A 27,095-nucleotide genomic window follows, 5' to 3' on the forward strand; every position below is an offset into this window, starting at 1 on the left:
ATCGGCAACAACAACAATAATGATGGATGAGGATTACTGTTATTATTATTATTATTGTTGTTGTTACTGCTGTTGTTGACAACAACAATAATAATAATATTAAATATTAATAATAATGATGATGATGATGGATGAGGATTACTGTTATAATTATTATGGTTGTTGTTGACAACAATAATGATGATGATGAGGATGACTGTTATTATTATTATTGTTGTTGCTGTTGACAATAATAATAATAATAATAATGATGATGATGATGATAGATGAGGATTACTGTTGTTATTCTTCTTCTATATATTGTTGCTGCTGTTGTTGACAACATCAATAATAATAATTATATTGATGATGGATGAGGATGACTGCTATAATAATAATAATAATAATAATTATTATTATTATTATTATTATTATTATTATTATTATTATTATTATTATTATACACTACTTAAATGTGTTATGTTTATTTAAATTACACAGGAGTATATTAGTCTTGCTCATTTGTTATTACTTATTTGGACTTATATCTGCCATATAACTTCTTTTGTTGTTAAAATTCTTAATAGATTTTGTTCCACCAGTAGTAGTCTGTGTGTTGTCATTTGAACTGCATGTCCATGTCAGATAAGCAGCATCTAGGCTTGCCAGTTGATCGACCCTCTCTTATTTACTACTAGGCTGTGTTGAGGTGGGACAAAACGCGCTTCATGATATCGCGAGAAACGCCGTGAACATAGCAACAAGACAACCAAAATAAATTGGACAACAGTTCGGAGTGAACGATGGCGGCGTCGCTGCTACGCCGGGATAAGAAAGCTACCGCCGCTAACTTAAAGGCAGACCTCAACCGGACTGACAACAGTTTTGGGCTCCGACAGCTTCAGGAACTGCTGGATAATGTTCTCAACCCGGAGAAACCGGCGGCGGACACCGAGGCCCTGGACTGGTGTAAATATCTGCTAGCAGGAGGGGACGGGTTCGAGGAGTTTTGCAAGACCGTCTGCTCCTACGATAACGCTACGCTGTGCGGTTTGGTCTGGACTGCTAATTTTGTAGCATACCGCTGTCGGACCTGTGGCATTTCGCCGTGCATGTCACTCTGCGCTGAGTGCTTTAACAACGGCGATCACACGGGCCATGACTTTAACATGTTTAGGAGTCAGGCTGGCGGGGCCTGCGACTGTGGAGACAGTAATGTCATGCGAGAAAGTGGGTAAGTTCGTTTGCTGGATAGTTACACGCTAGCTAGCTGTCCAGCTATCCGTTTTACTCACTAGCTAGCTGAGGGAACATTACTACCTAATATGACATTTCACCCTTGTGCTTGTTTGGATAATTGTTCCTCAACTGAATGCGTGTCACGAGCACCGGAATGCGGAATAAAAACAATAACAGCCTGATTAGCAATGCTAAGTCCTAGCGCTGCCTCCGGTTTTCTAGCACGCTAACACCGCTAGCTTAGCTTAGCTTAGCTGCACACCTTACTGAGTGTCAGTGGTTTATTTTTAACCACAGAGAGCCTCACTAACAGCTCTTGCCTTTTTCTTCCTTACATTCTGTTACATTCAAATATATTTAACAAAGACAAACGGAAAAAACAGACCGCTCTAATTTGAACTAGCTGAATGTGGGAGTATTGGATGTGTCCTGTTGTGTGTTTATTGTCTTTTTATTTCGTGTGTGTACTGTAATGTGTTTTATCCATAGGACCTCTGGATAACTAGTGACACTTTTCCATTGAAACTGGGGTGATTTTTATGTAATTTTTATCATGAACTGAATTGCATAATCATGGCACTAATTGCTCTGCTCATTTCCTCTGTATGGCTTCATACTTCACTCCGATTCCCTGCACTGTCTGTTTCATTATACAGAGTTAAAGTGGAGAGCTTTGTTTTCTGTCCATATACAGTGAGTAGGGACTTTTCCAAGGCCTTGGTGCGGTTTATTATAGGGTAGTTCTAGTTAAACACTGGATCTAGTGCAAATAATTAGGAAGCGTTACGGTACAAATAGACGAGATACACAACATTAAAACACCACATACAGTGCACTCAACAACTGGAATAAAGTTGTTTTGACGTTGGACGTTCGATATTCGAGGATATGCAGAAATTAAGGGACCGTCTCTAAAGTTACATACGACATTGTTATACACGTTTCTAACTTCAATAGCATTTGAAGGGAATGACTTAGTCATATAACCAACTGTAAAATGTTCAACTAGGTGTCAGGTATGACGCACACCTTTTTAGATTTTTGATATTTAACCCTACAGTACATGAACCAAAAAAACCTTCACGAATGCATAAAGGGGTTCAAAATGAGCTGTACTGGATTGAATGGTTTTCTTCAAAAAATAGATATAAAATATATATATTATATGTGTGTGTGTGTGTGTGTGTGTGTGTGTGTGTGTGTGTAAATTTTATATATCTTTACTCGCAGCATGCAATCAGTGTTTTCCCGTCCTCTTTTGATTGACAGGATATAATCGGACCTGATCATAGGATGTTTCTAAACTATCGGCCGATAGCGTGAAAAATAGCCTTTTTACATCGGTGCATCTCTACAAATAAATATAACACAGTAAAACAACTTTTGCAGTGCTTCACAGTGACGGGAAATGTCAGTCGTGGTGATAAGGCTCTACCCATCACACAATCAGCATAAACCAATCCATATATTTTCTTTCTTTCTTCATGGCAGTACCACGCAGAGACTTGTGAATGTAATAAACCTCTCTATAATTATCATTTGATTCAGGTTCTCTTTCCGAGTGCAATGATTTAACTTTCATTACTGCTAAGCTCAGAGTACAGAAGGGAGTATCATCAGTCATTAGTTGAAAAAATACTCTTGTTTCATCTGTTATGCGTGTGTCATCATGACGACACAAGGACTTAATTAAACATGCACCGTTTTGTCGTTTACAGCTATTATAATTAGCTACTGGGTGATATTAACAGGGTAACCTGGGAGGAATAATGTCTGTGCTTCTTACACCGATGTGATGATAAAGAAGGAAACATGTTTGAATCATTTTACACGTTTTGCATTTGGTATTATGGAGTTTGTGTTTAATCTCAAGGTTTCTTTATTAATTTGCTTTAATAATTAATAAAGGAATTAAACATGACTGGTGTGCTATTATAGGAAAATAATCAACACCAGGGTGGTGCGTTGTGGCTGGATGTGGAGCATGTCCCAAAATGTTTTATTCCTCTTATGTGTTTTAAATTTCTTAATAAACATCATGCTTAAAAAAAAAAAAAAGTTACATTACATTAAATGTAGGGCTGCAACTAATGATTTTGATAATTGATTAATCTGTCAATTATTTCTTCGATTAATTGGATTAAAAGGCCAATTTTTATTGCCTTTTTTTAAACATTTTTTTTCACGTTCTGCCCAACGTTGTCCTTCAGACATGGTGCAAATTGAAGTTATCCACAGTGACGTCACAGACCCATAATGAAATTCGTTGTCAATTATTTTAATTATCGAGATTTATCGATTAGTTGTTGCAGCACTAATTAATTGTGAAGTGCCTATTCCTTGTGGTTAAATATGTAATGTCTATACAAGTTCCTGTGAATGAGCTGTTACTGTAGAAACAATACCATATTAGACTGAGCACATTAATATAAACCTATCATTTATTATTATAGCGGGTAATATCATGTGGGCTACAATTAACCAACACCTTTTGAGGAATTCAACAATGCTGTGGTATGACTAAATAACTCCTTAATTTTACACACCTTTGCGGTAAAAGAACCATTGTACATGCAGTGTGAAGGGTGCGCTTATTTATTTATTTATTTATTTATTTTTGTATTTTTTCTGGCACAGTAAAAAGTAAGAAGTGCAGTTAATTTTATTATTATATTGAAAGGATTTTCTTGTTAATTTAACTTGGCAGGTTTTGCAGAAGGCATCGGTTAAGAACTGGGGAGAATGTTCCATCAGTCCCTAGAGATCTGCTGCTCATGTCTGAGATGGTTCTTCCTCGTTTTATCATCAGTATAATACAGTACCTGAGAGATGGCTACACAGAGTCAGGTGAGACACATTAGTCAAATTCTTGCGCTTGCAAAACAAGTCTACTTTGCTGACTTTTTTTAAAATAAATATATCCCTGATGTGATCATTTATAATACTTCTTTGACTAAACCATGTTGTTACTGTGTGTTTCCAGAATCTGCCACAGAGAGAGATCTGCAGAAGGTCCTTCATCAGCTGGAGCCTCAGATCTCTTTCCTAGAAGATCTTACTAAAATGGGTGGAGCCATGCGCACAGTCCTCACAAAGATCTTAACCAATCAGCAGACCTTTAAAGAACTGAGCATGGGTAGGCATGTCCAGTTGAGCAAAACATTTCAGTTTAATGGATGTCCTAAGCTGGGCTTACATTGTACGACGAGAAACCTTATCATTTAAATACTGCTCACATCACAGCACTCACTCACAGTGGTAAAAGTCACATCATAAAGATGCTCCATGCAAGTAATATGGATGCAAAGGAGGTCTCTCTCTCTCTCTCTCTCTCTCTCTCTCTCTCTCTCTCTCTCTCTCTCTCTCTCTCTCTCTCTGTCTGTCTCTGTCTCTGTCTCTCTGTCTCTCTCTCTCTCTCTACAGGCTTCTGTACTGTTAGCACTGCAGAAGCCAATATTGTGATTAGGATTAACAAATAATATATTGTGCAACCATATCCCCGAGCATTTCATAATGACACACTTATTTTCTTCACGTGTATCTGTCAATATGCATTATTGTTTATGCCCCAGAAAGTTCTTGGTGTCTAAATCTAATGTAATTGCAAAAAATATATTACACATGCAGTAATAGTAGATTGTTGTGCAAAACTAAGCTTTACTGTAGCACATGGCTTGGTAACAATACATGTTGTTATGTACTATTGGTGTCGGACAACAGTTGTTCACATCTGAACTCTGGTCTATACCGTCATGAAGTTTTTAATATTAAAGCAAGGTTTTGTTGTTGTAGTATGGTAATTGAGGGTGCCATATTTTAACTTATGTTCTCTGTTGACCACAGGCCAAGAGGAGAATATGTATGCAAAGAGAAACTATGAGAAGTACCTGTCGGCACTCAAGAATTCTGGCCTGGTGTCTGTGGAGGATAAGGGGTTGGCAGGGGCAGCAGACTCTTCAGCTGGGGCAGGAACTGGTGCCCTTGGCTTACTGGGTAAAACTTTTCCTTCTTATTGGTTGGCTGCTGCTTTTATTTACAAATGTGGGATGCTCTTCAAATGCTTTTGCACATTTTTATTCTGTCCTATTTTAACTTTGTTTTGTTTAAGGGGCCACAGCAGCAGTCAGCCCAAATGAGGAAAATAAAGAGGTAAGAATTAACTACACTGTTCATGATGGAGCTATAAGCTGTGAGACAAACACATTTTCTCCAGAGGAATAAGTTTTAATGTGCTTTATGAACTGATTACACCACAGCACGTTTTGAGTTCTCAAATTCAAGATGGTAACTGTATCACAACACCCTGTTATTGATTATTTTCATATAAGGGAATATATTGAGTTTTAAGAACTGATGCTTTTTTTTAAATTATATATATATATATATGTGTGTGTGTGTGTGTGTGTGTGTGTGTGTGTGTGTGTGTGAGGGAGAGAGAAATAGAAGCTCAGTGCTGTCCATTAGAAAATATAAGACGTGTGTTATCTCTCTTAAACAGGAGGATCAGGACGGAGGGCAGAGTGTAGGCCAGAGAAAGAGAGTAAAGCTGAGTAGCAGTACCAAAGGTGAATGACTTAGTCACACTGTTCTCGGAATTATTTTTATTTATTTATTTTACCTGGAAAGAGAGGTTTCTGATATTCTATTGTTTCCTTTCTTGTAGATCCGTCTATAATGGACATTCTAAAGCATAAATGTTTTTTAGAGGAGTTATTGTTTTGGACTATTAAATATGAGTTTCCACAGAAGATGGTTACTTTTTTACTCAACATGTTGCCAGATCAAGACTATAAGGTACTTATTTTGTACTTAAGCAGTCTGCACAAGTTTTTATTTATTTATTTTTGCCATTATGATCACTTTAATGCAAGGGTTTATACTTTTTCAGATAGGGCTTTGCAAGTTTTTATTTGTGTTGCATTGTATTTTATTTGTTGCAATAATTCTGCACAAAACAGTAAGTTGATCTATAACCCCAGTTCCAAAAAAGTTGGGCTGGTATGGAAAATGCTGACAAATACAAAGAGTAATTATTTGTAAATGTACTACTTTTGTATTTAAACAAAAAATGTATAAAGACAAGGTGTTTGATGTTTTACCTAATCAACTGCATAGTTTTTTGAAGATTTATTTTTGCTGACATTTATTTTTTAAATTGATGCATGCAACACGTTCCGAAAAAGTTGGGACAGGGGCAATTCAGGACTAAGCGATGTTACATGTTGAAATATGAAGGTGATGTGAAACAGGTGAGGCAATCATCTAATCATAGTATATAAGGAGCCTCCAAAAAAGCCCTTTCCTTCAAGAGCAAGGATGGGTCGAGGCTTGCCAATCTGCAAACAGATGCGTCAGCGAATAATCCAACACTTTGAGAACAACATTCCCCAAATACAAATCGGTAGGATTTTGGGCATTTCACCTTCTACAGTGCACAATATAATTAAAATATTCGAGGAATCCGCTCAAATCGCGGTGCGTAAAGGGCAAGGCCGAAAGCCACTTCTGAATGCACGTGATCTCCGATCCCTCAGATGTCACTGTCTTAAAAACTGTCATGAGTCTGTAGTGGATATCCTGACAGGAGTGTATATTTTCAAAAATAAATTAAATTCACTAAGTAAAACATCAAATGTGTTTTGAATATAGTACAGGGTGAATTGCATTTTCAAATGACTTTGGTTTTTGTGTTTTCCATACTGTCCCAACTTTTTTGGAATTGGGGTTGTATTATGAACCTAAGTAGCTGGCAGACTCATAAGCCATTTGACTTTCCCCTCCAGATCACTTTCACGAAAACATTCGTCCAGCACTATGCCTTTATCATGAAGACTTTGATGAAGAGCCATGAATCAGACACGATGTCCAACCGAATAGTTCATATCAGTGTGCAGCTGTTCAGTAATGAAGAGTTAGCACGTCATGTCACTGAGGAGTGCCAGCTGCTGGACATCATGGTCACTGTACTGCTCTACATGATGGAGAGCTGCCTTATCAAGAGTGAACTGCAAGGTAAACATGCATGCTGGTGTTGAGAATAGTTATTTTATACCTTTTAATACATAATACTTGACAATAGGTTTAGTCTGTGAGTGCTTAATTGTAATAGAATTTATTGTACTGAAGACTAGTTAAATGCATGGCAGTCTGGGGAAAACACATCCGTTGTCATTGTGAAAAGTCAGGTTTCGGCAAATGTGTTTTGTCTTTTTTTTTGCCTGTAAAATATTTTGATATTGTCTTTAAGAAACAACAAATATTTTTTTATAGATAGATAGATAGATAGATAGATAGATATAGATATAGATATTATATTTCTTGCCAAAATTATGTAGAAAAGTTTTACTTGCTTTTTAATCTTGCTTAAGCGAAGCTGCAAAGATCATGTTGGGTAAGGAGCCAGTTTATTAAACGAGGTCAGTCTGCTAAAAGATGGTTAAAACCTTGCAAGCTAAGTGTGATCTCCTCACAGAGTGAATGTCACACTTTGATCAAGTTTATGCAAATCTAATTATTCACGAGTCAGATACAGGCTGTCAAAACATTTGTTTCTGGTTGAGATGCATGCAAAACAGAAACATATCAGGTTAGGAATTTATTATTATTTTTTATTTTTAAAGTATGTTGTAGGAAATTGTGAAGGGTTCTCCCAGGACACCACACACACTTTAAAAAAATAATAAAAATAAATAAAATTTGTGAATATGCAGTACTTGCCAAAACAGTCAGAATAGCTTTTCACCTTTTAACTTGTATAATAAGTACACTTTTTAAAGTGCATCTACAGTTGCTACTATGGCCCTGGGACTGCAATTACCACATGCAGTTTTACACTCGGGTCTCCTTTGAACAGTGGACTAGTTCAACAAACACACTTCATATAAAAACCATAATGAACTTTCTCTTACTTTCACACTGTCTGTTGTTACCCAGATGAGAATGGGTTCCCTTCTGAGTCTGGTTCTTCTCAAGGTTTCTTCCTCTTAACATCTTAGGGAGATTTTCCTCACCACTGTTGCCACTGGCTTGCTCAATAAGGATAAATTCTCACACTTAAAATCTGTGTCCCGTGTTTATATATTTCTGTAAAGCTGCTTTGAGACAATGACTGTTGTTAAAAAGCCACTATACAAATAAAATTGAATTGACCTTTTTCTTTTCTTGTAGATGAAGAGAACAATCGTCATGTGGTGGTGAACTGTGGCGAAGCCTTGTTGAAGAATAACACCTACTGGCCTTTAGTTAGCGACTTTATTAATATTCTCTCTCACCAAAGTGTAGCCAAGCGTTTTCTGGAGGATCATTCGCTGCTCATGCTCTGGATGAGCTTTGTCTCCTTTTTCCAAGGTCAGTTTAATTGTAGCTTCAATGCTTTTGCAGTTTCAGTTTCATTCTGATACCTTAACCCTGGTTTTATTTAGTTTTTTGTGAAACAATTTGCATGTGTAAAACTTTAAAATGAAGCAGCTAATAAATATTTAAATGCAGTTTAACAGAATGTATTTACATCTATATTTATTCATTAGCTTGAGGCTTTTAAATCTGTTCTGCCGATCTGTTTTTACTCATTGTTTCAATCTAACCCTAATCCAATATTTATTATTTGTAGTGCGTCAGAATAATGGACTGTTATCCTATTTTTCTTCATTATCTGATTTCTTTCTCTCTTTAGGAATGAATCTGAACAAGAGGGAGCTGAATGAGCACGTGGAGTTTGAATCACAGACGTACTATGCGGCTTTCGCCGCTGAGCTTGAAGCCTGTGCTCAGCCCATGTGGGGGCTGCTCACGCACTGCAAAGTCAAAGTAACATCCTGATTGGATACAGCTGTTCTATTTTAAATGCATGTTAGCCTTTTAATTTTAGAGGGAGTTCAGCACCCTGACAGAAACATGTCAAATCACTTGTAATAAGCCAGTCCTTACATTACATTATAAATGACTTGGGTGACATGTACTGATGAAATTCAGAAGTGAAACAAAGAGGTGTTCAGGATGTTTGTGTGATTTGATTTGTTCACAGGAAACACAGGAGTACACTAAAACAGTGGCACGCTACTGCCTGGAGACTTTGCAGATATGGTTTGATGCCATTGGCTTTGTTGATGAGGTACAGTGTTTTATGGTTGTTGGCATTCATTCAATAATTCATTCAGTGATGTTTCTCTATTTGTGCACAGGTCTTAATTTTCTCTCTCTCTCCCCTCTTCTCTCAATCAGCCTGCTCCCAATCAAATAACATTTCATTTGCCATTACACCGCTACTATGCCATGTTCCTTAGCAAGGTAACAAAATCTAAATTATTCAGTAATTGCATACAAATGCAACACACCTTTTTTTTTTTTTTTTTTTTTTTTTTTAAATTAGTCTCCTAGACTGTAGAAAATGTATTTAAAGCTCAAAACACCAATTCATCTACTTCCTTATGGAGGAAAAAGTATACTGCTGTATTAGTTCTTATAAATAGGCTTTCAGAAAATCCGATATGATCCATGTTTCTGATTTGATCCAGGCGGTGAAGTGTCAGGGACTGGATTTGGACAGTCTCCTCCCTGATCAGGAAATGCTGATGAAGATTATGGTGCATCCTCTTCAGATACAGGTAACTTAAGACCTGGGGCCTGGATAGAGATGCAGCTCGATTAGATGCTCAGCAGGAAGATCTGTTCTCTCAGTCTATGTACCACCAGGTGACAAATTTGAGGAAAAGCCAACAGCTAAGGTGTTAGGCCACCATGAGGTCACATAGTGTATCTCAGCTAGTGTTGACTAGATTTCTATTCGAGTTGAGCTTGTTTTGTACTGCTATGTTCAGAGCCTTGTTATTCAGGTAGTTTAAATGGTATGTGAATGCTGCTAGAATTGTGAAAATTAAAAGGGCCAGGTATTTCCATCTGTATTTAGTGTAGATTGGAAAACAAGTAATTGATAGCGAGTCACCCTTACAGCATCAGTTTTTTGGAGTCAGTTCATAATCGTTAGCAGTGCAGTGACAAATGGGAATGTGTTTTTATGGAAATGTTGTCAATTGTATGGTAGAGCTTCACAATTTTTAAATACAGTACTTATCAGCCACTTATTGATCTGAGCAGGAAAGATCATGCTCAGGTCAATAAGTGGCTGATGAGCACTGTATCACTCAAGAAGTAGAGTTGGGTACTGTTATATTAACAATGCAGTAACAGACTAGAAATTTTAAACAAATAAAATTTTCTCCCTCCCCAATCTTGGACAAGTTAAGTGTGTGGTAGTGTGTGAACTAGGACACAGTAGGACAGCTTCACCTTGTGTAATGTTGTGATGTCTGTGCTGTTTTGAAAATGTTCATTAACTGATTACAATGTGTTTGTGTTTGTGCGTGTGTGTGTAGGCATGTCTGTCTGAGATTCACAGTAACATGTGGGTGAGGAATGGATTACAGATTAAAGGGCAGGCTATGACCTATGTCCAATCTCACTTTTGCAACTCTATGATCGACCCAGACATCTTCCTGTTACAGGTATTATTTTACTATTATTATTATTATTATTATTATTATTATCTGACTGTTATTTACCAGCTCTGTTATCTATGCAGTCTAAGGTAAAATGTTGAAAATTGGACACTTGTCAAATTCAACTTGGGGTGGGTGGGGGGAGTTAGTGTAGATCTGTCAAGTGATGGTTGACTATTTAGCTGACATATCAAGACAAAAAAAGAATAATGGTTGATTTTTTTGGTATTAAGTGAGCATAAAGAAAGGTTATGTCCTAACTATGGCTAATTGTTGTCGAATAAATAGGGTGGTTACAGCTGGGTATTTAGGAGGCATATTTTATGTGATGTATTTACATATAAAATCAAAGCCAGTTCATTTTCATGCTTGAGTCCTGTTTTACAATCACCGTTGACACATTACAAACCTGCTCCAATGAGATTGTGTTCTGTGGTGTTTTTTTTGTTTTTTCAGGTGTGTGCATCACGACTAGATCCAGACTACTTTATTTCATCAGTGTTTGAGAGGTGTGACTCAGATACTTCCCCATACTTCCACTGCTCTTTCTGCTTTACCACCCATTGTCTTAACAATCTGGTTTTTCTTTGTCCAACATGATCATATACATTTGTATCATGTCCTTCATTAGCAAGATAGTACATTCTATATTGAAATGAAAATATTAGACATGCTCCTTTCCAGTTAAAAGCATTTTTATGCTTGGCTGTCAGGTTTAAAGTAGTGGACTTGTTGACGATGGCATCACAACACCAGAATGCAGTCCTGGACGCAGAGCAGGAAAGACCCATGTTAGAAGGGGCGCTCACTTTCCTCGTCATATTGTGCAGCCTCCGCATACACATGGGTTGGTATTAACGACACAGTGGTGCTTTTTATATGCCTTTATAAATGGGTTTTTGTGTTTTAAACTAACTCATAAGATGCGTCCCAAATCGCACACTTCTGCACGGTTTATGCCATTTTTGTGGTATAAATTTACACAAGTGCACTTCAAGTACCCAAATGATGCACTTATTCCACCGAAAAAACGTTTTCCGCTAAAGGTAGCAGTGTTGCATTATGTTTGTTTGACGGCTTATAATTCCGGTTAGTATAAAATTGCTAGTATTCTATTTGTGATGCCACTACCCTTCTAAAATTCATACACTAGATGGTAGAGTGCATAGTGTGTCATTTGGGACATGGCTTAATTCTCAATAGCCTTTGTTCATCAAAGTTGTGTAAGGTCAAATCTGATCGTGAAATGATCAGACATTCCATCGACAGTTTCCTTATTCATCAGATTCAACTTTGGCACATCTGTATGATGTAAATTGTAGAGTAATATTTTAACAACCTTAATAATGCTTGATTTCAGTAAAAGGGAGAAAAAAAACTAGACTAACTATAAAGTAAATAGTGAATATAGTAAAAATAGCATGCATGCAGGAACCTCATACTAAAATGTAGTGACCGTGTGAATTTGTAAACATGAAGTCTTGTGCAGGCGTAGATCTTTTAGTTCGTTAGCCATTCAAGTGAGTAGTAGGTGCATTTTATGTACAGGAAGCACAGTGACAGGCTGTTCAAAGACCATTGATCATCCCTTTTTCTTTTTTTTTGAGGCGATTACATAATTTAATATCAAAACCAAAACCTGCCAAATGAGAGAACATTTTATTTATATGAAATAAAGATTTGTTTTTGTTCAGAATGGAAATTAGGCTCCACAGTATTTTATATAATGTTTTAGTTAAACCTAAGTTGTAAAATAAATAAAAATGCAACCAGTAGATTATACATTTACCTGCTAGTGAAGTTGAGACAAGAGTAAGGGCCATTTATCTCACCCTTTCTTTCTCACCTGTTAGGCATGACTGATGATGAGATACTGAGGGCAGAAATGGTGTCACAGTTGTGTATGAATGACCGCACACACAGCTCTCTTCTTGACCTTATATCCTTTACTACCTACTCTTCCTTAGATTCAGTTTTTATTTCTGTAGTGATCTTCAGCTTTACAGAAATCTGGGTATAGATTTAAATGCTTTAAGAGAAAGCCAGTGGTAACATTTGCCCCAAAAAGGAAGAAAACCTGAGATGAACCAGACTCGCACAGATCCTCTGCTGGTTGATGCCAGATTGTGTTCAGTTCAGTCATACAGGGAGAAGGTACTAAATGTAAAATAAGTATAAAGGATATGGAGTGTTTGATATGATCATGATGACCGTTAGCTTTTACAACCATCAAACCCAATGCTTTCTTTAGTTTTAAACTGAGCTTGTATATTCCCTGTACTACTCATGTTGTGATTATACTATGGTTTTTATGCTGTTCCTTGACAAATATTGCAAATCCCAGAGAACCCAAACCCTAAGAGTGGGATAGTGCCTGGCAGTTGTAGCTTCGAGGAGATGCTGTCTGCTGTAGCTGATTTTAAAGCTCCAGTGTCTGAGCCTGGTGGCTCAATGCAGCAGGGCATGTACACGCCCAAAGGTGAGCTACCATTTCTGCTGTGTTAATTGTGCATCTTTTTTCTGAGTTTTGTCATGAACTTTTAGTTCTTGCCTGCCGCAAGGAAAACCTGTAGAAAGGGAGAAATGTTTGATCTCACTGGTGCCAAAATCTTTATGTATATTAAATTGCCCTAGCATGTAGTTTCTTTTTTGTATTTGTGTGGTGGTGGTGATGGTGATGATGATGATGATAAGGACAAATTCCACCGAATACATTTAAATATTGTACATATTGTGTAAGAAATTATTTGCATGTCTAAAGAGAGAGGCAATTTTGAACTTTTGCTTATTCGTACTTCGAAATTCCATTCAGTGTCCAATCGGCGTTTGGGGGGAAAGTCTGTAATAAATAATAAATGTCATTCATGACCTGTAAGGATTTCAGTGGAGCCTATTGCTTACCATTCCTTCCATCCACCTCATGGTGGCACTCCTGTTCCATTGCTGAAACCTTCTGTGATGCAATAATTCTTGTCATTTAATGTCCAGACATATGTTGAATGTGATTTATGGTGTTTACTGGGTTTGTTTAGCGGAGGTGTGGGAGAAGGAGTTTGACCCCATCATGGTGATCCTGCGCACAGTGTACCGGCGAGATGTTCAGTCAGCGATGGACAGATACTCAGCATTGTGAGTGACCTCCAGTCTTCCAGTCTCCATAAATGCTTTCTTGATTATTATTAGCTGATGACTGTTGTTCGAGCCATTGCTTCCTGGGTGTGTTGGAGAATTTTGTTCGATCAAGATAAATCATTTGCTCTCTGTGATCTCTGCATCTTCTGTTAAAATGTGAGGTTGAGGATACGGCGCCTCTGCCTTTTTTTTTTTTTTTACCCTTGAAAAGATGTGCATGTGAGGGTCAGTGCCTGATGCAGGTGCCTCCAATTAGAGCCAGGGCAGGTGCAGTCAATAGATCAAGTCTAATAGGCCAGGGTGAGTCCTGCTGTATTAAAGACAGTTTAGAGTGTCCTGAAGAAAAATATGAAGGTCTAGGTTCAGGAGATAGGGCGAGGTTAATTTCCTATAGATCCCAGCATGATGGGAGCTCTCCAAATGCAATATGACATTCTGCAGCTTGTGTGTGGTGTGTTGTGTTGTGTTGTGTTGTGTTTTTTTTAAATTTGTTTATTTTGTTTAAAAATTTTTAAATAAATAAATTGTATTGCAGTTTAGAGCTAAAGATACAAGCTGAGTACAGTTTATCTAATGTCCATTAAATCAGCGCAGCAATTATTTAAAAGAACATGAACATGCTAAACAATGTCATTATCTCCATGTCAAACATGACTTGCTTCAATATGAGTATCAATATGAGCCGATGCTATTTTGGTCAAATAAAATATCATTTACATTTCTGGCATTTGGCAGACGCTCTTATCCAGAGCGACATTTCTCATTTATGCATCTGAGCAGTTGAGGCTTGAGGGCCTTGTTCAAGGGCCCAGCAGTGGCAGCTTGGTGGTGCAGGGGTTTGAACTCACGACCTTTCAGTTTGGTAGTCCAACATCTTAACCACTGAACTACCACTGCCCATATGAATCATAAATGAAACGGTGCACAATTAAGTGTGTAGTAGAATAGTGTCTGGTTTTGTGGGGGGGGTGTGTGGTGTTTTTTTGTTTGTTTTGGTTTTTTTTCTCCCCTTCTTTCTGTCTCTCTCTCTCTCTCTCTCTCTCCCTTTTTTCTCTCTTTCTCAGTTTGTATTGCCCGACTGAGACTCGCTCCATGTGCTGTACAATGATAGATTACCCATCGAGGGAGCAAAATGTTTCATATCCTACATCCCTCCTTGCTTAAATTGAATCAATGACCTTTTTAAAAGCCATGTATTCCTCTATAAGATATTAATAAGTTTGATCAATTGTTTAGATATATTGTTAAATTAGCAAATAGTTTTGTGATCAATTGGTCGAGTTTAATTTTAGTGATTCTTCCCTCAAGGGTGCAAATAGAATTTATTCATCCCTTTCTTTTCTTTTTTTCCTTTTTTTGTTGTGGGGATTCAATGATGTATTAAACATTTTTTATATGTTGAATGACCTTTCATTTCTCTTTGAATAGCCTTTAATTATTAATCCATGCTGAGCAGTTCCTTGTGTTCTGAATGCAGTTTGAAGCAGTCGGGTATTCACACCGGTAACCCCTGGCCTCCGTATAAGGAGAGGACACCCCTGCACCCATGTTATAGAGGGCTAGTGCGTCTGCTGCACTGTAAAACTCTGCATATCGTCATCTTTACTCTCCTGTACAAGGTGCTCACTCTTTTAAGCACGTTCATATTTTCGTCTTAATTTAATTGTGTTTTTACTGATTTTAATAGTTATTTAGTGACTCTCTCATAATTGATTTATTTCTGATTTAAAAAAAAAAATACACCCCCATCCCGCTTGTTCAGATCTGGATGGATCATCAGAACATGTCTGAGCATGTGCTGTGTATGGTGCTGTATCTGGTTGAGCTGGGTTTGGACAACCATGCACAAGAGGACAAGGAGGATGAAGTGAGTGGCTATTCTGCTGTAGCCTGAAATTTATGAAAGCATTGTTCTTGGTGACCTTTTCTCAGAGCTCAGGGTATAGATGTTCTTTTTACATAGCGCCGTTAATGCTGTAAAGTCTCCACATACTTTATATATTAATTTGAGATAAGCAGTAAATTTGTATGCAGAATAATTTTGGGGAAAGGTTTACTTGGCTTGTACATTGTTTGTGCTAGAATAGCCTTTTGAAATGACCTTTATGCGTGCATCACCATCACTTCCTCAGCATAATTTATTTTCAGATAGTTTACCTTCATGCCACAAATACAGTCGTCACTGATGTTTGGCCTAAACGTAGTCCTTGGACTAACAGCACTGGGACTTGTTATTCTCACTCACTGCATGTTTAAGCCTCCGATTACGTTAAATCTAACTCGCAAATCCTAACCGAGAGATCCAGGGGATTGTTCATGTATGTATTCCTCTCTTTAGCGTTTTGAGAGAGTATATCCTCTTTACGATTTTTGTTTTTTTTTTTGTCCTCGGCTGAAGGAACCGTGTATTGAGGAGCACTGCCATGACAGCTGGTTCCCTGGCACTAGCCTGCTCTCCAATCTGCACCACGTCATTAACTTTGTACGAGTGCGAGTGCCTGAGACTGCCCCAGAGGTGGAGAGAAAAAGGGAACGGGAGAGAGAGAGGGAGAGGCAGAGAGAGACGCCTCCCAGCACCAGCACTGATTCGTCAACCTTTGGCCAGGTCAGCCAAACTACGGTGATTAAATCTTTAACTATATAATGACAGCATAGATTGTCATTAATTTTATGTTGAACAGCAGTCTTACTCTATTGTTCTGGCAATATGGTTTGTTGTGTAAATCAGTGGTTCTTGATGTGGGGGTCCAAAGCCCCTCTGGGATCTGTGCAGTACAGCCAGGGGCTCCATGATTTATTTATTTATTTATTTTTGCTCCCCTACTTTGTTGCAGTGGTGAAAGTCACAACCCATAATCACCAAACTTTACTTTTCTTTTACTTTATTTTCGGTTTTAATTTTAGTTATTAGAATGTTTGACTGGTCCCTTTTAATTGAGTTGGGTTGAATCCAAACCTCAACAACTCAAAAACAATTAGGTCTATAAAAAATATAAACTTTACTTTGCTGATAATTTTAATAAAAATGTATTCTTTGAAAGGCAATTCTAGGAATAAAAAGCCCCAATGGATCCACTAAATAGATTAAATATTATTGTACATATTTGAATGAGCCTAATATTTGAATTGTTATAAATTGTTTGTAAAATAAATTTTTACTAATGGGGTCCATGGAATATATTTTGCAGTTAAAGGGGTGCCTGGCTCAAGATGTTTGAGAACCCTTGGTGTAAATAATGAAGTACTGTCTCTGGCATGTTTTGTTTTATGTGGTATTGCTCATTTCCCTTCCACAGAGCTCCAGAAGGCTGACAGGGAATTGGAGAGAGGTAGCTGGCTTTGGAAATGACTGGCCTGGAATTTGGGAATGATTTGCATTGTTTGGAAGTGTAAAATGAATGACTGGGAGTGAGATATGTGAGACAAGTGCAGGCTTGATCTCTCTGGATGCAAAGCCTGTGCATTCAGTGATGTGATTTTCCTGTGTGTGTGTGTGTTATATTACACGTAATGTGTATATCTATGTTCCTCGTCTCTTTTAAAAGGGGCTAAATGGTGTAATAAACATGCATGTTGTTTATTACATTATGTCTAATGATGTGTTGGAGCTGCAGTACTTGTCATGTGTAATGTTTCTACAGTGTGTGTTCTGCATTTGTGCGATGTTGTCTGTGCTTGTGTGGTTGCCTTCTGGAGTTTCATGGCTGACTCCTTTGCAGTGTAACAAACTAATTACGTGTTTAATGTTGAGCAAAGTGGGTTTTTTTGGCATGTGAGTGATTGATGTGTTTTTGAGGGATCTGTGTTGCTGCTGTTACTAGCATTCATGGGGATGGACCATGTTGGGGTTTTTTTTCCTCTTCTCTTTTATAACGCATTAGCACTGTGTTGGATTTAATAGGTTGGTCATTTTGCCGGACTCTGTTACCTGCTAAGAGCCCTATGACAGGGACATTCCTCATGTAAATCTCAGAATTAAACTTTGGGCCTCACAGAGTGAAGAGAGTAAGAGATTAATATGACTTAGCAGTTTTGCATCCAACAATATGGTATACACCTAATCCAAATTGACTTTGTTCCTTGATCTAGTAGTTGTATCCATACCCTTCTCGAGTGTCTGTGTTACATATAACTAGACTCTCTGGTAGATGGGAATGTTGTTATAAACCATGTGGTCTTTTTGTTCACCCCCCACATTTTAAGTTGTCTGACTTTAGGCACTATCTGTGCATTTGTCCAATCAATGCTCTCGCCATATGTCCTCTTTGGCAAGAGGGGTAATCGTGTTCAGCATGGTTAATATATTTTCACAGGTAAATGACCCATACCTTTAAAATGTGTGATTATGGATTTGCTAGCATACCACCCAGTCCTGTGGAAAAGTGCTAATTATTTTCATGTGAAGCATGTCAGTGTCTATATTTTTATTCTCTCATGGTTTTTACTGTTTTGTCTTTCCATCAGAACTTGCGTGAGGCTCAGTTGTTCAGCCTGGTGGCAGAACGCCGGAGGAAGTTCCAGGAGATTATAAACCGCAGTAATCACGAGGCAAACCAGGCTGTACGGCCGAAGTCATCTTCGCGCTGGCTTCCCCCAGGCTCTCCTCCTCAGATGGTCACTGAGATTCTAGAGATAAGGGAGAGCATGCTGTCTCTGCTGGTCAAACTGCACCAGAAACTGTCGGCCAAGCAGAACTCGCTGACTCCAAGCTGGCTGGAGGAGGCTGAGTCAGCACACCACACACATGGAGATGGCATCACTGCCATTGAGAGGATCCTGGCCAAAGCAGCATCACGCAGCAGACATAGCAAAAGATGCCTGCAAGAGATTTGTGGCAAAGTGTGTCCACCTGTGCCTCCAAAAAAGAACAGCCCAGGAGACAAGAAGAGCATGGATAAAGACGAGAGGTGTGTGTTTGTGTGTGTGTTTGTGTGTGTGTGTGTGTGTGTGTGTGTGTGTGTGTGTGTGTGTGTGTGTGTGTGTACTAAGGGTACAACCGTACAACTCTACACCATGGTTTTTAATATGCCTGGTGTTTTCAGAGTGAAGACAATGCAAGTATTAGATATATTTGGTTAAGGATATTCTAGCCATCAGCACATGCATGCAGCAGAATGTTCTTTAAGAGCTAATCTATTTCTTCTGCCTGTATAGGTCTGTGTATTTTCTGAAGCTGAACAGCATCATTGATTTTGTCTTGCATTTGCTTTCCGTTTAAATAGATTTGCTTTTTTTCTTTTCCACAGGCAGAAGCAAAAAAAAAAAAAAAGCCGAAGTTACACAAAGTGTATCAGAACAATGTGGAAATGCTTTATTTTTTACTTTTCAAAATAACTGTTAGTTCTAGCCATGTAGCTTGATGCATCACATTATCTGTACTGGTATATTATTAAAAAAAATTTGCTTTAAGTAAGATTTCCTCTTCTTGGCATATTATCATCTCCGTTTGTACTGATTCTTGGTATGCATGTGTCAGACTTCATGGTTGTGGTAGAAATGTGATACTTGCACAATTCATGATGCTGCTGTTGCACTAGTCCTTTTGTTCCCTGCACAAGTCTTCGATTGATGTGAATCTTGCCTTTACCAGTATTTAGTGGTTAGACTCACCTTCTGCTTTTTCTCTTTCTAAAGGTGATGGAACAGCCTATTAGTCTTCTGTTAGCACCTGTTATTATGGGGCAGGCGCCACCTGCAAGTCAAGACAAATCACACACCTGCACTTTATAGCTGATGGTTACCATGGCAACAGTGCTTGGGCATGGTGTTGGACCATGCGTTTTTCAGTGTCGCGTCTTTGTCCCTGGTGCTGTCAGTGGCGCGAACTGAAGTGTATCGTTCCTGTCTGCACTACTTTGTCCTTTTTATTAAGCCACTCCGTTTTGCTGCCTGAGTACGTAGACAGTAGTGGGCCACTGCCAAATCCTGACATTTAAATACTTCTCATTTCTAAGCACAAGCATGATTAGCAGCTGTTCATCTAGGAGGAGGGTTAATGATGGGAGAGAAATTCCTATCATGCCCAACCAAGCATAAACGTTATTCTTTGTTTTTCTAGGCAAATTATCTAAGCAATCTGTATCTGCTGTACGCGGTGTTGCATCTACTCTTACCACTGCTGCCTTTAAAATAAGACACTTTACCTGGATTTATTGTTTGATGTTTTATTGAGGTGTTTTTATTTACTCCTCACATTTTCTCCTCTCTACTGTCTCAGGCGGCAGAGGGCCAGGGAGAGACAGCAGAAGCTACTGGCTGAATTTGCCTCCAGGCAGAAAAGCTTCATGGAGACAGCCATGGATGTTGGTAAGCATAGTAATTACTGTAGTAGTGGTGCTTTTAAAGTCTGTTAAAGTATTGAGTTGAAATAAAGACAGTTGGGAGCGGTTTAACTGCACTTCTTAAGTTATGTTTGAATGATAGATTTTTTTTTCCCCCCAATCTGCTTGACCTAAAGTTGACCGAACAGCGTTCCCATCTCGCTCCACATTCACAGTCGTATATGTTTGCAAACACAATAAACCTGTCGGAAGTCCTTGAAGGAAAGTGCTTCGTGGGGTGGGGAAGCAGACAAGGTGACACGGCCGGGGGGGGGTGTGTGTCGGGGGAAACTGCTCACTGGTTGAGGGGACAGCAGATCAGAGTGCTAACAGTAGTGTAGACACAGAAGGACTGACCCCATGTGGAGTTGTTAAGGGATGAATAATGTTGGTTTTCGGCACTTAGCAGCACTAAATATAACGCCGTGTCATGGTATAGAGAGCACCGAGTATATATCAGCTAAACAGATTTCCCGTCATGACCCGCATGGCTAACTACAACTGATATTGTAACACGCAAATTTGCGTTTATTTTCTGTTTGTGCATATAATGTACCAGAGGTCGATCAATTGATTGGATTTACCACTATTGCTGGAACTGTCGTTTATCGGAGAAAATCCACATTGATGCTTTTTCTCGGTTGCATCCGTAGTGGGAGCGGCTGAGAACGGTCCGCTGTCGCGATGCGGTACGAGAGTGGCCTTTAGAGCTGAAATATAAACCATCACTGACAAATGTTATTTGAAGTGTTTACTTTAAGCGTTATGTTTTTTCATTCAGTATCAATTTTGAAGTCAAAATCGGTTGATTTAATCGGGTGTCGGCAAGTACTGCCCAACTTGGTTTTCGGTAAAATCCACTTTCGGTTGACTTCTATAATGTACCTCTAGTACACTTGCATGTGGAGAATTTCCATTGATGACCAAGACTGCGGAGTGTGTCAGGTGGTCGTCTCCAACAATCCCTATGTGATCATTTAGTCCAGTGTATCTTATTTCCAGCACCGGTGACCTTACTACGATCTAGCTCTTGGTGGGTTTGATCATTATTTAATGATGCAAATCACATGTAATATTGCAGGTAAAACAGGAGCATGTGTAGTGGATGACTCGGGTATGGTAAAATGAATTCATTCAGGTATGCAGTAAGGGGTTTATCAATAAAACATTTGTTTCTTCTCTGACGAAGAAGCAGAATGGCAATGGTGAATTTTGTTCTTCATTTGCATTCTGTTTTAAATCTATTTGCTTGGTGCATTTCCTCCAATAGCAGCAAAAAGTGATTGTTGGCTAAATATTAGGATTTTATCTGAAAATGTGCCTTTAGTATCATTGGTGCCCTGTCTGACATTGGCCCGCTGGGTGTGTGTGCTTTCCATCTTATTAGAATGAAAAATGATCACTCCTACTCAAACACCCTTTCTCCACCAGACTGACAGAAAAGGTCATAGAAAAATCAATATTTAAGGTGGAATTTGCCATGGTGACTTGATCAAGCACATCTGTTCAAATAATTTTTATGCACTCTCCATGCGACGGTGGCCGTTCTTTGTATATGCAAGATAAAAACCAAGAGAAACGTGTGTATATTTATTTTATATAAATATATATCAAATATCATCATGACTCATTTTTACGTTTTTCCACATTCTACACCTTAGTATGCAGTGAAGAGTTTTTTTTTGTTGTTGTTGTTGTTGTTTTTTTGGTTCTCCACTATTGTGATTGTGTACAGTGCTTTGTCTGAATTAGAATGATCTCAAATGTTCTGAGTCTGTGCACATTTGGTCTTTTGATAAGGTGTGTGTGTGTGTGTGTGAGATCAGAAATGGCTTTTTATGAGATTGCCCCAGGCCCACACTGTCACATTGACTTCCAAGCAAAACATTTTTTTCCCCAGCTGTCTTGCCCCCTGAAGCAATAAATCAATCCTAACACACTCGCATTTGTTGCCCTATGTTATAATTGAATTGAACACACACTAACATTTTCAAAAAGTAATTAATCTTCAGAGATTGAGGTCATTGAAATTCTGGAAAGTACTGGATGTGAAGGATACATAGGCAAGTTGAACAGTATTCACAAAAAGGCTTCGAGTGCTGTGTTCTGGATGAAAGCGCAAAATATATAACAGTGGTACTGCTTGCTATTGTGATATGGTGAAAGGTGTACAACTTCTCCCATTAGACATTATAATAATAAATTCTCACACTACAATGACTTTTGGAGTGATTTGCTGAAATTTGATTTGTATTCACTGTTTAACACTTTAATATCTGTCTCTATTTATCATAGAAAATAGGGTTTATAAATCAGTTATGTTACTAGGGCTAATGTGATCCTATACATGGCCAAAAGTATGTGGACACCTGACCATCACACTCCTTTGTTCTTTTTGAACATCCAATTCCACATCTACTCCCCATAACTTCCACTATTCTGGGAAGGCTTTCCACTAGATTGTGGCTGTGGGAATGTGTGTTCATTCAGCCATAAGAACGTTCGTGAGCTCAGGCCTGATGCGCAGTCGGTGTTCCTGTTCGTCCCAAAGGTGTTCCTTGTGGTTGAGGTCAGGGCTCTGTGCAGGCCACTAGGGTGCTTCCATTCCAACCTTGCAAACCATGTCTTCAAGGATCTCACTTTGTGCACAGGAGTATTTTCATGCTGGAACATGTTTGGGCCTATTGGTTCCAGTGGCAGGAAAACTTAATGCCTCAGCATATAAAGATATTATAGACAAATGAAGAAAACATAAAGAAAATCAGACCCTCTCACCGAACAGGCTACACAACTACTAGTTCAGGCTCTTGTCATATCAAAACTATTACACTGGACTACTACAACCCACTACTCTCGGGCCTCCCAGTCAGCTCCATCAAATCCCTTCAGATGATTCAGAATGCAGCAGCACGTCTTGTCTTCAACTAGCCCAAGAGGACCTATGTTACACCCCTTTTCATCTCCCTCCACTGGCTACCTGTAGTTGCCAGCATCAAATTCAAGGCCTTGATGCTCACCTACAAGACCTTGTCTGGAACAGCACCCTCCTACCTCAACTCTCTCCTTGAGGTTTACGTTCCCTCATGCAATCTGCGATCGGTTAACAACCAACGCTTAGTAGTGCCTATTCAGCATGGCTCAAGGTCCCTTTCAAGAACTTTCATACTAACTGTCCCTCAGTGGTGGAATGAACTTCCAACCTCAATCCGGACCGCAGAATCCATCACTTTCTCAGCTAAAGGGCCACTTCTTCTGTGAGCACTTAACAAACCCTAAAAATGCCAACGCCACATTATCCTTAAAAAAAAAACCCCACATACTCTGGCACTTGCGCCTCTACTCTGCGCACTTTGCTTTTCTAGAACTCAGTTAAAACATCTTGTGTGATGGAACTACTTTGTATTTTTCTCAGTTTGATATCGATTTGTTTCTACTTTCTCATTTGTAAGTCGCCTTGGATAAAAGCATCTGCTAAATGAATCTGTGTGTGTGCTTCTAACTTTGTGGCAACAGTTTGTGGAAGGCCCACATATGGGTGTGATGGTGTCCACATACTTATGGCCATATAGTTTAAGTAAGGAATAAAACACGACAGGCCGTGGGCACTTAATCAACATCGGGGTGGTGTGTTGTGTTGATCACTGACATTTATTTATTTATTTTCCCCCAGCAACAGCATATCTGAAAGTGCTCTATTTCTCTCTTCATAGGAATTTTGCAACAGACATTTTTTTTTTTTATTTATTCAAGAATGACTCATCATTCTTTTTATCCATTTCTATACTTGTTTTGCAGACCTTCTGCAACATTAAACAAGTTAGTTTGCGTTATCCGTTATGTTATAACGGATCTAAACAGTTCTTCCGTCACCAGCCTGTCTAATTCCCTATGCTAGTAGTTTTAACAAAGCGGTATAGTAATGTCACGATTGTTTTTAATAGTCTGCACACTGTTGTGCACTGTATGCTTTAATGAGGAAATAGGGAATGTGTTAATTATATCTAATGCCCTTACATTTGACCTTCTCAAACAGTCTATTATGCAGCTTCATTTACTGTCCAGATAACCAAGCTTTTCTACATTACATTACGTCTAATGTTCTTTTGTTTACACATGATTGGCCAAACCTCCACAATCTGTTCATTTAACCAAGAAAGTACAGAAAAGCTATGACCTCCTCATAATGTAGCTAATTGACTATTACCAGTCTACCTCTCTTGTAACTCCTGTTCCTTTTTTTATTTTAGTCCCTATCCTCTCTCCTGCTCTCATTGTTGCAGTTTGTTTGCTCCTGGCAAATTCACAATTGATCTAAATGAACAATGGTGTGAATTTCTGATTGCTGGAGTTCTTCCAAATTCTTTCTGGGCACTGGTGGAGGTGCTGTATTTCACACACCATTTGAGCAGTGCCACACAGCTGCCTGCTCCCATTTTAATCACTGTGGGATTTTAGAATCAGATACGGGGGGGGCGAAGAACTCTTGTTCCTTTTTACATTATTTCATCGCCTTTGCTTTTATCCTTACTGGGGTTGGTATTTCAGTCTCTTCATAAACTACGAAAGCCATATGGTCCCTTTAGAAACCACTCATGATCAAGCCAGTGTCCATCCTTGTTTGTTTGTTTTTAAATAGGTATTTTTTTCCCCGCCTATGGATTTGTCTACCACTTCACTTTTGCTGGATAAAAGTGTGTGTACCAGGTCTCTGTTTGAGCTCCTTTGTTTGTTTTATTTGCTTGTAGAATGTCCTGAAATGGAGGCAGCAATGGACGTGAGCTCAGCCGAGCCTCTCGACTCCGAGGTTCTCTATGACTGTGTGATATGTGGCCAGAGCGGCCCCTCTACTGAAGACAGACCTACGGGACTGGTGGTGCTACTACAGGCGTCCTCAGGTGAACAAACGCAACATACCGTCATTGGTGATGTTTTATCTTTCCTATTTATTTTTTTAATTCTGGTGTCAAATATACAGTTGCAATCAATTATTTAACCCACATTGCAAATCAGGTTTATTCTCAAAATAAAGACTTTCAGCTGTTTGCAATGAACAAAGCAAACAAAAGCAATTGAAATAGTTGAACTCAACGAATGCTTCAAGTGGTTTCCCCAAACTGAAAATGCCTTTTGCTGTTATGACTTGCTGAAAACTAGATGCATAGCTTCTGGTAGCGTTCCTGAGGAATCTTATCTCATTCCTCATGAGCAATGGCCTCCAGTTCAGTAATATTATTCTGTGTGCGTGCTGCAACCGCCGCCTTCAAATCCCACCAGAGATTTTCTATGGGGTTCAAGTCAGGTGACTGTGATGGCCCTGTAGAATCTTCCAGGATGACTTCTGCAACCAAGCCTTGGTAGAATTTGTGGTATGCTTGGGATCATTGTCCTGTTTGAAGGTCCAATGACGCCAAAGCTTCAGCTTCCTCACAGACGGCATGGCATTTTCTCCTAGGATTTCCTGATACTTGAATGAAGCCATCTTGCCTTCCACACGCTGCAGGTTTCCAGTGCCAGAGGATGCAAAGCAGCCCCAGTACATCACCGAGCCTCCACCATGCTTGACTGTGGACAGAGTGTTCTTTCTTCATTCTCCTTCCTCCAGACATACCGCTGATCCATCGTGCCAAAAAGTTCCACTTTTTTTTCATCGCTCCACAGAACAGAACCCCAAAACTTCTGTGGCTTATTTATATGATTTTGAGTTGACTTTTTCTTGTGCTTTTGTGTCAGTAGTGGTGTACGTCTTGAAGTCCTGGCATGGAAACCTTCTGCGTTTAGTACGCGCCTTACTGTGCTCACTGAAACCTCAGTGCCTGTTACCACCAAGTCATGCTGCAGGTCTTTTGCAGTCACTCCAGGGTTTTTCACAACCTGCCTTCTCAGAAATCTGATTGCAGCCATTAATTGCTTCTTTTTTCTGCCTCATCCAAGTATTTCATTCATTTTCTGCCCCTAGCCAGTTCAGGTATTTCATGTGGTTCAGCTCAAGCACACCTGGTGCAACTAATGAATCCCTTGATTGGTTGCATCAGGTGTGCTTGAGACAACACCTGTTTTGCATATTTTGTTGTGAGGGATTCTATTCAGGAAGTTGAATTATTTAGAAACTGGAGAAGTCATTATAAGTTGCATTTTCCATTGAATTTGGGGAAACCATGGAAAGCATTCATTGTGTTGAACTATTTCAATTACTTTTGTTTGACTTGTTCATTGCAAACAGCTGAAAGTCTATACATTTTGACAATAAACCTGATTTGCAATGGGGGTTGAATAACTTTGATTGTGACTGTAAGCCCCTGTCCTAAACTTAATCTGTAGAATTACAGGTTTTCGTCAACAGGTGAAGCATTTTATAAGCAGTCTGTAATCTCTTGCTGCTGCACTGCACAGTGCCGTTATAGCATCTATTAAACGGCCCCATTTATTCACAGCACGTTGAACCTGGGCGTGTTGCATCACCACCATTTTAATTGCTTCATTCATCATATGTGTTGATCCTCGAACTGACTCTAGCTTCTGTTGAGTCATTTCTGCCATGCTGATGTGAACTCAAGAATCTCTCCTTCAGTGTCATGAAAACAAATAGCTTGTTTTATTAGTAATTATCACACCCTGATGTACAGAACAGCATGTGTGAAATGCACAGCATCAAGGTCAAAACAGTGTCCTCTGGTATTCACTTAGCAAGACTCGTCGTGCCAAAGCAGAAAAACAGCTGGATAACGGGACATTAGAGCGATCATTAGCAGCATTATTTTGTCCCACCTGTTAACTTGGTCAGTCATTTACAGTGTGATATAAATGAGAACATGCGGCTGTGCAAATGCTGCTGTTGTACAGACAGTGTGATGGGTGTCACAGTTTTGACATTGACATGGTACTTCATTACAGTATGCAAATGATATGTGTTCCATAAATGGAAATGTCAAAG

The 27,095-nt window shown here is 38.9% G+C and overlaps 1 protein-coding gene across 8 annotated transcripts in view; it reads left to right on the top strand.

Annotated features, from left to right (window-relative positions):
- The first annotated feature begins 541 nt into the window (after window positions 1-541).
- ubr3 (ubiquitin protein ligase E3 component n-recognin 3) overlaps window positions 542-27,095 on the top strand; it is a 47,311-nt gene continuing 20,757 nt past the window's right edge. For 2 of the 8 annotated variants that reach the window (XM_053626993.1, XM_053626995.1), the window contains exons 1-25: window positions 543-1,213; window positions 3,926-4,065; window positions 4,202-4,354; window positions 5,062-5,211; window positions 5,327-5,367; window positions 5,717-5,783; window positions 5,882-6,012; window positions 7,002-7,230; window positions 8,386-8,565; window positions 8,891-9,024; window positions 9,242-9,328; window positions 9,439-9,504; window positions 9,732-9,821; window positions 10,590-10,718; window positions 11,169-11,221; window positions 11,426-11,559; window positions 12,566-12,651; window positions 13,050-13,191; window positions 13,745-13,841; window positions 15,322-15,463; window positions 15,607-15,711; window positions 16,243-16,464; window positions 18,309-18,751; window positions 20,062-20,150; window positions 24,910-25,059. In XM_053626993.1, coding sequence (XP_053482968.1) covers window positions 783-1,213; window positions 3,926-4,065; window positions 4,202-4,354; window positions 5,062-5,211; window positions 5,327-5,367; window positions 5,717-5,783; window positions 5,882-6,012; window positions 7,002-7,230; window positions 8,386-8,565; window positions 8,891-9,024; window positions 9,242-9,328; window positions 9,439-9,504; window positions 9,732-9,821; window positions 10,590-10,718; window positions 11,169-11,221; window positions 11,426-11,559; window positions 12,566-12,651; window positions 13,050-13,191; window positions 13,745-13,841; window positions 15,322-15,463; window positions 15,607-15,711; window positions 16,243-16,464; window positions 18,309-18,751; window positions 20,062-20,150; window positions 24,910-25,059 — 3,691 coding nt within the window. In that variant the 5' untranslated portion in view covers window positions 543-782. Of the gene's footprint in view, window positions 1,214-3,925; window positions 4,066-4,201; window positions 4,355-5,061; window positions 5,212-5,326; window positions 5,368-5,716; window positions 5,784-5,881; window positions 6,013-7,001; window positions 7,231-8,385; window positions 8,566-8,890; window positions 9,025-9,241; window positions 9,329-9,438; window positions 9,505-9,731; window positions 9,822-10,589; window positions 10,719-11,168; window positions 11,222-11,425; window positions 11,560-12,565; window positions 12,652-13,049; window positions 13,192-13,744; window positions 13,842-15,321; window positions 15,464-15,606; window positions 15,712-16,242; window positions 16,465-18,308; window positions 18,752-20,061; window positions 20,151-24,909; window positions 25,060-27,095 lie in introns of all 8 variants that reach the window. The other 6 variants (XM_053627000.1, XM_053627001.1, XM_053626996.1 and 3 more) reach the window with 5 other exon arrangements.

This window comes from Ictalurus furcatus, chromosome 6 (genome assembly GCF_023375685.1).
Source record: "Ictalurus furcatus strain D&B chromosome 6, Billie_1.0, whole genome shotgun sequence".
NCBI lineage: Eukaryota > Metazoa > Chordata > Actinopteri > Siluriformes > Ictaluridae > Ictalurus > Ictalurus furcatus.